Source organism: Tupaia chinensis, unplaced genomic scaffold, assembly GCF_000334495.1.
Source record: "Tupaia chinensis unplaced genomic scaffold, TupChi_1.0 Scaffold000279_1, whole genome shotgun sequence".
Classification (NCBI taxonomy): Eukaryota; Metazoa; Chordata; class Mammalia; order Scandentia; family Tupaiidae; genus Tupaia; species Tupaia belangeri.
This window is the reverse complement of record NW_006159762.1, coordinates 2,295,321-2,306,354: the sequence shown is the minus strand read 5'-3', so window position 1 is coordinate 2,306,354 and position 11,034 is coordinate 2,295,321. Positions and strand designations below refer to the sequence as shown.

Below are 11,034 nucleotides of genomic sequence, written 5' to 3'. Positions count from 1 at the left end.
TCGCCCCAGGGGTGTGATTTTTCACTTTCTGTCTCTGTCTCTCTCTGTTTCTCTGGCAAGTGCATATGCCCTATAGCAAAAATCTCTTTAAAAAACAAAAACAAAAAACAAAAAACTTAGTAAAGCTTGATCTTGCTCAAGTCACACCAGCTTCACACATTCCAATAATTTAGAGAGGTCAATGAGGAAGAGTTTTCTCTAGAGAGAAAAGAGCTGTGCAGAGAGGAAGAACCAGTTCACCAGTTCCAGAGATCTGCAGCTGACAATTTGAAGGGAGAAGGCTCCCCTCAAATTGTCAGCTGAGTGTACTGATGTGTGCATGCATGTGAAGAAACTACTAGGGGTTGGGACCAGTAGGTGGCGCTAGTATATTCCACATGGCCAACCACTGTTTGAGTTCTGGACCTGGTGGCTTGCTTTCTCACTTTCCTCTCTCTCTCTCTGTGTCTCTCTCTGGTCAAATTAAAAATGAATGAATGAATGAATAAATAAATAAATCTTTTAAAAAAAAAAAGAAAGAAAGAAATTACTAGGGATCAAGGAAAGAACCACCAGAAAGAAGCAGAATAACCATTTGGACTCACATAAGGCCAGAAATTGTTTACATTCTCAAGAGCCAGAGTGCAGAAATCTTATAATGAATAAGGGGCACTGGATTGAGTATTTGAGTGTTTGAGTCCTAGAGCAAAGGCTGGGCCCACCTAACAAAGCCTAAAAAGCAAGACTCAAAAGGATCAAAGTATTTCCAAGTAACTTAACTGCCTCCCAGAACAAAGCACAAACTTGTTCTTCTTCTTTATTTTTTAAGAATTATTTATTATTTATTTAATATTTATTTATTTATTTTAATTTGATCAGAGAGGGACAGAGTGAGAGGGGAGGGAGAGTGAGAAAACAAGCTGCCAGGTCTAGGACTTGAGCTGCAGTTGTCCATGTGGGAGTTCAGTGCCTTTAACCACCACACCACTTGCTGGCCCCAGCACAAACTTCTTTTTTTTTCTTTTTTTTTGAGAGTTTTTTTTGCTATAGGGCGTGTGTTCACCAGAAAGTCAGAGAGAGACAGAGAGACAGAAAGCGAGAAATCACCCCCCCGGGGGGGGGGATGGCCACACCGCAATTCCTTCTCCTCCATTCTACTCTCGGGATCTTGGGCACGCACTCACACGCTCCTGATAGCACAAACTTCTTTAAAAAAGTGCCAAATATTTCCAACTCTCGACATGTAAAATTCAAAATTTCTAGTAGCCAATCAGAAATATCAGCCATGGGTGAAATACAACTTATAATGAGAAGAATACATCAGTAAAACGAATCTCAGAAATGATACAGATGATATAATTAGTAGACTAGTAGTTATTATTAATATACTTCATATGCTCAAGAAAGTAGAAAAAAGCATGAACATGTTAACGAAAGATATCAATGATGAAAAATACTCTGGAAAGAAATAATACTTTAGATGCTACAAAAGAAAAGATTAGTAAACTTGAAGGTATAGCAATAGAAACAATCCAAATCAAAGCATGCAGAAAAAAAAAAGATTGAAAAAGAAAATAAAAAGAATGAGTATCAGCAGGCTATAAGACTTTAAGCAGTCTAATATGATTCACATCCCAAAAGGAAAGGGAATAGGACCAGCAGTTAGCATAATGGCTATGTTGCTGGACTCCCATGTAGTTGACCGCGGTTTGCATCCCAGACCTGGTTGCTTAAAACTCATGCTGGGTGCGTGTGCATGTGTGCCCAAGATCCCAAGAGGAGAAAGGAGGAGAAGGGATTGTGGCGTGGCCATCCCCTCTGGGGGGTGATTTCTCGCTTTCTGTCTCTCTGTCCCTGTCTGTCTGGCGGGTGTACGCACCCAAAACTCCTAAAAAAAAAAAAAAAAAAAAAAGGAAAGGGAATAGAAAAATTATTTAAAGAAGAAATGACTGAAAATTTTCCAAAATTTATGGAAACTATGTTTGACCACAATAACAAAAATTGAATTATAAAAGTAAAAGTGAGATAAAGACTCCTCAAACATACAAAAGCTCAAAGAATTAATTATCAAAAGGTCAGCCACTGCAAATAATGTTAAAGGAAGCCCTTCAGGAAAATGAATATGTTACCAGATGGAAATCTAGAGCAATCAAGGAACCAAGAGCCCTGTAACTTTGTGAATAAATATAAAATAAGTTTTCTATGTTTTAAATTATCTTTAAAAGATAATTGACTCTCTTTTTTTTGGAGAGGTTTTTGCTATAGGGCGCGTGCACTCACTCGCCAGACAGAGAGAGAGAGACAGAAAGCGAGAAATCACCCCCCAGGGGGGATGGACACACCGCAATCCCTTCTTCTCCATTCTCCTCTCAGGATCTTGGGCACACACGCACACGTGCCCGGCGTGAGTTTAAGCCACCAGGTCCAGGACTCAAACCGTGGTCGACTACGTGGGAGTCCAGTGACATAGGCATTACGCTAACTGCTGGTCCCGATAATTGACTCTTTAGAGCAATGATAAAAACAATGTTTGTGAAGTTTAGAATATATGCAGTATGGGGTCCAGCAGGTGGTATGGTGGTTAAGGCACTGGACACTCCCACATGGCTGACCACAGTTCGAATCCCAGACCTCCTGGTGGCTTGCTTTCTCACTTTCTCTCTCTCTCTCTCTGTGTGTGTGTGTGTGTGTGTATCTCTCTTATCAAATTTTTCAGAAGTAAATTAATGAAAAAAATAATTTAAAAAATACATGAAGTATGACAACAGTCCAAATACTAGAAGTGGAGAAAAGAGAGTATAGTGTTTTAAGAGTTTTTTTAAAAAGTTTTTGGCATAGGGAGCATACACTGGCCAGAGAGAGAAAGACAGAGACAGAAAGAGGCAAAGTGAGAAATTACCCCCCAAGGGGATGGCCACACTGCAGTCTTCCCTCCACCATTCTCCTGTCAGGATCCTGACATGCATGCACGTGCATCCTTTGTGAGTGTCAAGCCACCAGTCTTAGATTCGAACTATGGTTGGCCACATGAGAGTCTAGGGTCTTAACCACCATGCCACCAGCTGGCCCTGTGCTTTAAGATTTATTTATTTATTTTTAGAGATTTTTTTGCTATAGGGCATGAATGCTCACTGGCACAACACTGAGAGACAGCAAGAAATCACCCCCTTATGGCCATGCCATAATCCCTTCTCCTCCATTTTCCTTTTGAGATTTTGGGCACGCATGCACACATACCCAGAGTGAGTTTCCAAGCTGCTGGGTCTGGGACTCAAATTGCAATCAGCCATGTGGGGGCCCAGTGCCTTAACCACTACACCACCTGCTGACTCCAAGATTTTTATACTGTAAGTGAAGTATATATCACTCAAAGGTAGACTGAGCTGAGTTAAACACGTATGCTGCAGGACCACCGGTAGCAGGGTGATTAAGAGAGCTATTAGCAGATCCCACAGGGTTTGAATTCCTGCACTAGTGGCTTGAAAAACAGGCTGGGTTGGGCCAGCAGGTGGCATGGTGGTTGAGAAACTGCACTTCCCACATGCCTGACTGCAGATAGAGTCCTGGGACTGGCAGCTTGCTTTCTTGCTTTTCCTTTTGCTGACTCACTCTCTGTCTCTCTCTAGTGAGTGTATGTAAAATAATAATAAGTGAAATTAAAATAATTATTAAAAGAAAAGAAAAGAAAGAAAAACATGTTGGCATGTGTGTATGCATGTCCTAAATCCTGACAGGATGGAGAAATAGAAGAAAGGTGATTTCAGCATGACCATGCCCCATTGTGAGTGCATTTTCTGTCTCTTCCTTCTTCTCTCTGATGTGTACACAGAGAGAAACTTAAAAAAAAAAAAAAAAGCATGCTGGGGCCAGCAGATGGTGTGCTGGTTAAGGTGCTAGATTCCCACATGGCTGAACATGGTTTGAGGCCTGGACTAGATACTTGAAAATCATGAGCGTGTGTGCGTGTGTGCCCAGAATCTGGGAGGAGAATGGAGAAGGGACTGTGGCATGGCCATCCCCTTGGGAGGTGATTTCTCATTTACCTGTCTTTGTTTCTCTCTACCAAGTGCATATACCCTATAGCAAAACTAAATAAATTTATTAATTAGTTAAAAAATTTGGGGGGGGGTTGTTGGAAAAGTCTTGACATATTTTTTCATGTTTTTATATGCAAAATGTGTTATGACTCCCCTGTAGTTGACCATGGTTCGAGTCCCGGACCCTGTGGCTTAAACTCAGGCTGGGTTTGTGTGCATGCATGCCCAAGATCCCGAGAGGAGAAGGGAGGAGAAGGGATTGTGGGTGTGGCCGCAATCACCCCCAGGGGGGTGATTTCTCGCTTTCTGTCTCTCTATCTCTCTCTGTCTTTCTGGCAAGCACACGTGCCCTATAGGAAAAACCTCTCAAAAAAAAAAAAAGAAAAGTGAGAGACATAATAATCCTAAGTGGATCTGTGTGTTAGAACTTCGGAGTACTGATACATGCAAAAACTGCTAGATAAAATAGACAAATCCACAATTAAAATTGTAGATTCAACCCTGCTCTCAGTAATTAATAGAGCAAAGAAACAGACAAGCAGTAAGCTTATAGAAACTTTGAATAACACCATTAACTAACTTGATCTAAATAACAACAGCTGAATCCGTGCTCTTTTCTGGTGTAAGTGAAATATACCAAGCTAGACCATATCCTGGGATTGTAAAAGAAGTCCAAGGGTCGACATCTGTAGACAATCCATCAAGATAAACTGGTCATACTGTAGTCATACCGTGGAGTATGACTCGGCAAGAAAGTAACTCATGCTACCTGCAACCACATAGACGGATCTTGAAGCAATTATGCTGGGTAAAAGTAGCCAGGCAAGGGGCCAGCAGGTGGCCTGGTGGTTAAGGTGGCTGGATTCCCACATAGCTGACCATGGTTTGAGTCCAAGACCAAGTGGCTTGAAGATCATGCAGGGTGCACGTGCAAACATGCCCAGAATCCTGAGAGGAGAATGGAGGTGAAGGGAATACAGCCTCACCCGGTGGGGGGTGAGGGGTAATGTCTCACTTTCTCACTCACTGTCTCCTCTCCAGCAAGTGTACACGTGCTATGGCAAAAATGTAAAAAACGTTTATAACTGCTGAGTCCATTTATATAAAATTCTAGAAAGTGCAAAGTAATCTATAGTACAAATTGGTGATAATCTGGGGATGGATGATGAGGGATAGATTACCAAGGGGCACAAGGAATTTGGGGGTGGTGGATATTTTGTTCATTGTCTTGACTGACATGATGGCTTCACTGAATAGACATAGGTCAAACCAAATAGTACAGTTTATATGTACTTTACTGCAAATCAATTATACTTTATTAATGTAATATATATAGATGTGTGTATATGCATAAATGTATGCATTTTTGGCATAGAAAAATATGTCTGACATTTCCGTTGACCCAATATATTAATATATATACATATATATACATATATACACACATGTATATGTTATACAGAGATCTCGTCTGTATTTGTCATTGCTCAGATCATCCAGAACAGGAGCCAGAGTGCAGCCACAAGCCATGAATCTGATGTACCCTATGGCAGCGTCAAGTCATCTTCAAGCAAGCTAGGACTCCTGTCAGATATGAACAAAATAAGGAAATCAGAGGTTTGTGTTTATCACTGACCAGGAAACAAACAGTTACATGGTTGTAGAGTGAACCACTATCGTGTGCCTATGAAGAGCACTCTTCTGTGTGTGTGAGGGACCTTGCAGTGAAGAAAAACCTATCCTCTTGTGGACCTCACATGCTAATGAGGGGAGGGAGATGATCACAATAGCTAACATTTACCAGGGGTTCACCAGATGCCAACCACTTTCTAGGTATTAACTCATTAAATGCCCAGAACAACCTTCAGATATAGTTACTCTCTAGGAGGGAACTGAGGCACAGAAAAGTAACTTGCCTGTGGTCTCATACCCAGAAAGTATTGGGGCCAGGAATCTGTACTCAGGCAGTTTGAACACAAGCCATACTTCTTTACACTTACTTCTTTACGTATCTGGCTGTGGCTGGCTTTCATTATGAGTGAAATGGATGACAAGCTGTCTTTATGGGGCATCACTAGGCTCTCTATGGCTTCACTGTTGACAAACCAATAAGGATGCTCGGGAACCATCATGGTTAAGGTGATGGTGACGTGGACTAAAGAGATGGGGAGGGCACAGGTCCAAGGTGTTTTGAAGGATGAGGGGTTTGAAAGGGAATAGGGGGCAAGGGTGACACTAAGGTTTTTGGCCTGAGCAACTGGAAGAATAGAGTTGCCATTTATTAGATGGGTAAGATCAGACAGTGGGAATAAGTTTTATGGGCCAAATTAAGGGGTTAATTTTGGACACATTAGGCTTAAATTCCTAATTAGGCATCCTAGTGGTGACACTGAACGACATGGCTGGAGACAAGTCTGAAGTTCAAGTATAAGATCTAGCTGGAGATAGAAATGTGGGAGTAATTAAAGCCATTAAAATATGAATCTAAGCAAAGGTAATTGCATGTAATATATGCTTCCCAAATGGTTTCAGGGCATATTTTTAAATCTTTGGGGTTTTGGGATGAGCCTTGCAGTAGATGCAGTCTTTCTGTTATTCATTTCCTTAGCAGTACAAATATCAGTATTTTATGAAGGTTAAACATAGTCAAATTTGAGCTAGCCAGGTGGTGTGGTGGTTAAGCGACTGGATCCCATTATGGTCAACTACGTAGTTTAAATCCCCAGTTTAAATCCCCAACCTGGTGACTTGAAAAATACACCATTTGCGTGAGTCCACAGGTCCTGAGGGGAGAATGGAGGAGAAGGGATTGTGGTGTGATCATCCCCCCGAGGGATGTTTTCTCACTTTTTCTTTCTCTCTCTTTCTGGCAAGCGCATACACCCTCTAACAAATTATAATAAAAAAAATTTTTTTTAAGGTCAAATGATCTAAAAGAAAAGTGACCTCATTTATAATTTTTTGTTTGTAATATAGAAAACTAATTTTAGTTCATAATGATGCAGAAGTAATATTTTACTTTATGATTCTTTTTAATGTAAAAGCCCAAGATCAGGAAGTCTCTAAGTGATGAAAAAGTTTCCAAAATGAATTTTAAATCTACGGGAAAAGGACTAACCTTTTTCGTATCTCCAAATGGTGAGTATTTTAATAATAGATCTTTAATATTTATAAACTGTTGCTTAAAAATTATATAAAGGCATTATGGTGTTGTGGGTAAGGTGTTGGACTCCCGTGTGGCTGACTGTGGTTTGAATCCTGGACCCGTCACCTTGCTTTCTCACTTTCTCTCTCTCTTGTCAAATTAAAAAAAATAATAATAATAACAAATATTTCAGGTACTATCTTCCTGCACTGAATCAATCTGTTGCCTAACAGGACAGGGCTAGGAGTAGAAAACTGTCCTTCCCTGGGTCCTGCATGCAATTTCTCAGAGCCTGATGCTGTTGACTTGATCCTTATCTAGTCAGCTTTTGTCTCTCTAGAGTCTCATTCTCTTTGGTTGTTAAATATACTCAAGTTAAAAGCAACTTCAGCAACCCTTATTGAATCCCTCACATTCTTAAAGTTAGCCTTCTTCCTTTTATGTAGGAAAACATCTAGAGTTCTTCTACCTATGGACTGCAATTCCTCACCTCCCTATTGATTCCTCAGCCCTGTCCACAAGGACTTTCAGCTTCCCCTTCTCGTTTAGTTTGGGCTATCCACGCCACCGTGCCCATACATGTAGTGGAGTCTTCTGCCATCATCCTGCTGGCCCTCATGCTGAACGTGGCCTAGCTTTCATCACTTGGCAGGCTCCTGATGTCCCTCCTCTCTGGTGGGCTGCCCACTAAATGGCAGGTTCCGTAACGCTGTATCCTGAGCCCTCCTCCTCTCAAAGGCCTTCCATCTAGTCTGCTCTACAGTGACTGTCTCTTCCCACACTACTTTCTCCTTCTCTTATGGATCATCACCAGGGACTTTCACATGGTTACCCAGTAATGCTTCCTTCACATGAACTGATTTCTGCAGAATAAATGCTGTCATCTTCTTGAAAAACATTCAGCTTCTGCAACTCCACTCTCTTAGTTTCCCTTTCCCTCTGGTACTAATATGCAAGGTTGTGTCATTTTTCTCCTAAGCATTCAGGATCCTAGCAGAGAACCACATGTACTTAGGACTTTCCCAAAGTACCATAATCAGGATGGTAGGGCAGGTGACAGGGCACTGCTGTGTGATACTGAAGCTATGTGGAAGGCCTGGGGTGGACCTGAACACACTGGGCATATGTATGCACCTCATGGTCTTGATTGGCTGGGAAGTTGGGGGAGGATTGTGGCATGGTAAGCCCCTGTCAGTGGTACCATATCACAATCTCCCAAGATGTGAAAATAAATTGAAAAAGAGAAAAAAACCAACCAAGAAAAAATATAAGAATTATTTTTAAATTATATTTTAACCTTCCCTGTGGTCATGGTGGGCAGCAACATGGTGTCTGCCAACAGGGTCGAGTAGCTAGTGAAGCCACATATGCCATTAATAAGGTTTCCTGACAGAAGAGACAATCCTAAACCCAATGTATCAGAAGCTTTGAGGTCAGTAGGACTACCATCCATTCTTCTGCAGATTCACAGCATTCTAAGGGAAGTAAATCACCATATTTGCTGATGTATCAGGGTCTACCGACACGGCAGAAATAATGAAAACTTTACCTCAGAAATTCAGAAAGAAACTGCTGTCTCAAGAAGAAATTGAATTTATCCAATGTGGTGGTCCAGAGTAATCACTGTGGCTGCTGTTTTCAACAGACAGAAGTCTTTACAATGAAGGACTTACAAAATGACAAATGAGAAATTGTATATTAAACAATTTACTTTAGTAAATAGGCTGTAAAGAAATATAGAAAATTTAGATAGACACTTGTATCTCTTAATTTATGTATCTTGGTCAGCTCCAAGCTTACCTAATTGTTTATATACTTTATACTTATTAAAATATACATTTTTACATGTTTAAAATTATTTTTTTAAAAGTCTAAAGCATAAAATAAAAAAGCTTTTCAATTAATTTAACAAAATTTGCATGACCACGATAATGACAATAATAGAGCATTGTTCTCAACTGGGAAGGAGAGGATGACATGAAAAAAACCTAAATCTATTTTGTGAAGAGTTGGAGACAGAGTGGTTGTAGCTGCATTTCCTACCTCCAGCTGCAGTCAGTTTCTTTGCCTAGAACTTGGGAGCGAGAGATTCAGAATTGAATCTTTTTCCCTCACCTTCTTGTGAGATGTTTTTGATCTTCAGCTATACTTTTTGGCTCTGGGAGGAATCTTATGATCAATCGCAATGGCCACAATGTTACCAACAAGACAGATCCTCACTCCATGAACTCCCGTGTGCTCATTGGGAATCTCAACACTCTTGTGATCAAGAAGTCTGATGTGGAGGCATTCTTCTCGAAGTATGGCAAAATTGTGGGTTGCTCTGTTCATAAGGGCGTTGCCTTCGTTCAGTATGTTAATGAGAGGAATGCCCGGGCTGCTGTGGCAGGAGAGGATGGCAGTATGATTGCCAGCCGGGTTTTAGATGTTGATCGGGCTGCAGAGCCAAAAGTGAACCCAGGAAAAGCAGGTGTGAAACGATCTGCAGCGGAGATGTACGGCTCATCTTTTGATTTGGACTATGACTTCCAATGTGATTATTATGACAGGATATACAGTTACCCAGCACATGTTCCACCGCCACCTCCTATTGCTCATGCTGTAGTGCCCTCGAAACACTAGCGTGTATCAGGGAACACTTCACAGAGGGGCAAAAGCTTCAATTCTAAAAGTGGACAACGAGGATCGTCTTCCAACTCTGAAAAGTTGAAAGGAGATGACATTTAGGCCATTAGGAAGGAGTTGACCCAGATAAAACAAAAAGTGGACTTTCTTCTGGAAAACCTGGAAAAAATCGAAAAGGAACCGAGCAGACTAACAGCTAGAGTTGATCAAGGATGATGAAAAAGAGGCTGAGGAAGGAGAGGATGACAGAGACAGCGTCAATGGCGAGGATCACTCTTAAGCACATAGAGGGGTTTAGAAATCTTACCCATTATTTCTTTACCTAGGTGCTTGTCTAAGATCAAAATTTTCACCAGATCCTCTCCCTAGTATCTTCAGCACATGTTCACTGTTCTCCCCATCTTTGTCCTTCCCATGTTCATTAATTCATACTGCCCTGTGCCTGGTCCCATTTCACTTCCTTTGATGCTCCTAGTAGTTTTGTTAAGTCTTACCCTGTAATTTTGCTTTTAATTTTGATACCTCTTTATGACTTAACAATAAAAAGGATGTATGATTTTTATAAAAAAAAAACAAACAAAAACCAAAACCAAAAACCAAAAAACCTAAATCTGGCAGGATAGAGGTGGTATTTGTTATTTTCTTATTTCTAGATCTCCAAACTAAGACAGCACAATTAGAAAAAAGACCAAAAAGCCATAAACTGTGTATATAATCACATCGTGGCAAAAGTTCTCAAAGTACTGGATTATCTTTTCTTTTTGTGAAAAGAACAGATGGGAGAGTTCTAGAGTCATGAGATTAGAAAGAAAGGTCATGATCTATCTACCCATACCCTCAAAATTCAGGAAAACTACTTTCCTGTAAAAATGAAGAGGTTTGTAGTCAAATCCAAAACAAAATTATTATAAGAAAAAAAATATAAAAAGGAGAAAAACCCCCCTGCCGTGAAAACATGCCAAAAAGAGGGGCGCATAAAACAGATAAAAAAATGTTACCTAATATTGAAACATGAGCTAAAAGAAACTTAAAAAGTGAGCCCTTCTTTCCAGCTTAGGCCCGGCAGAATGGCTCCTGCAAAGAAGGGTGGCAAGAAGAAGGGCCGTTCTGCCATCAACGAGGTGGTGACCCGGGAATACACCATCAACATTCACAAGTGCATCCATGGTGTGGGCTTCAAGAAACGTGCCCCTCAGGCACTCAAAGAAATCCGGAAATTTGCCATGAAAGAGATGGGGACTCCAGATG

The 11,034-nt window shown here is 40.8% G+C and overlaps 1 protein-coding gene and 1 pseudogene across 3 annotated transcripts in view; both read left to right on the top strand.

Moving 5' to 3' along the window:
* The window catches only part of RSPH10B (radial spoke head 10 homolog B), a 55,091-nt gene that overhangs the window by 32,991 nt on the left and 11,066 nt on the right, over positions 1–11,034 (top strand). For all 3 annotated transcript variants that reach the window (XM_006150182.3, XM_027772516.1, XM_027772517.1), the window contains exons 17-18: positions 5,508–5,633; positions 7,061–7,154. In XM_006150182.3, the coding sequence (XP_006150244.1) occupies positions 5,508–5,633; positions 7,061–7,154 (220 nt within the window). The remainder of the gene's footprint in view (positions 1–5,507; positions 5,634–7,060; positions 7,155–11,034) is intronic.
* Positions 9,094–10,349, top strand: LOC102481665 (heterogeneous nuclear ribonucleoprotein C pseudogene; annotated as a pseudogene).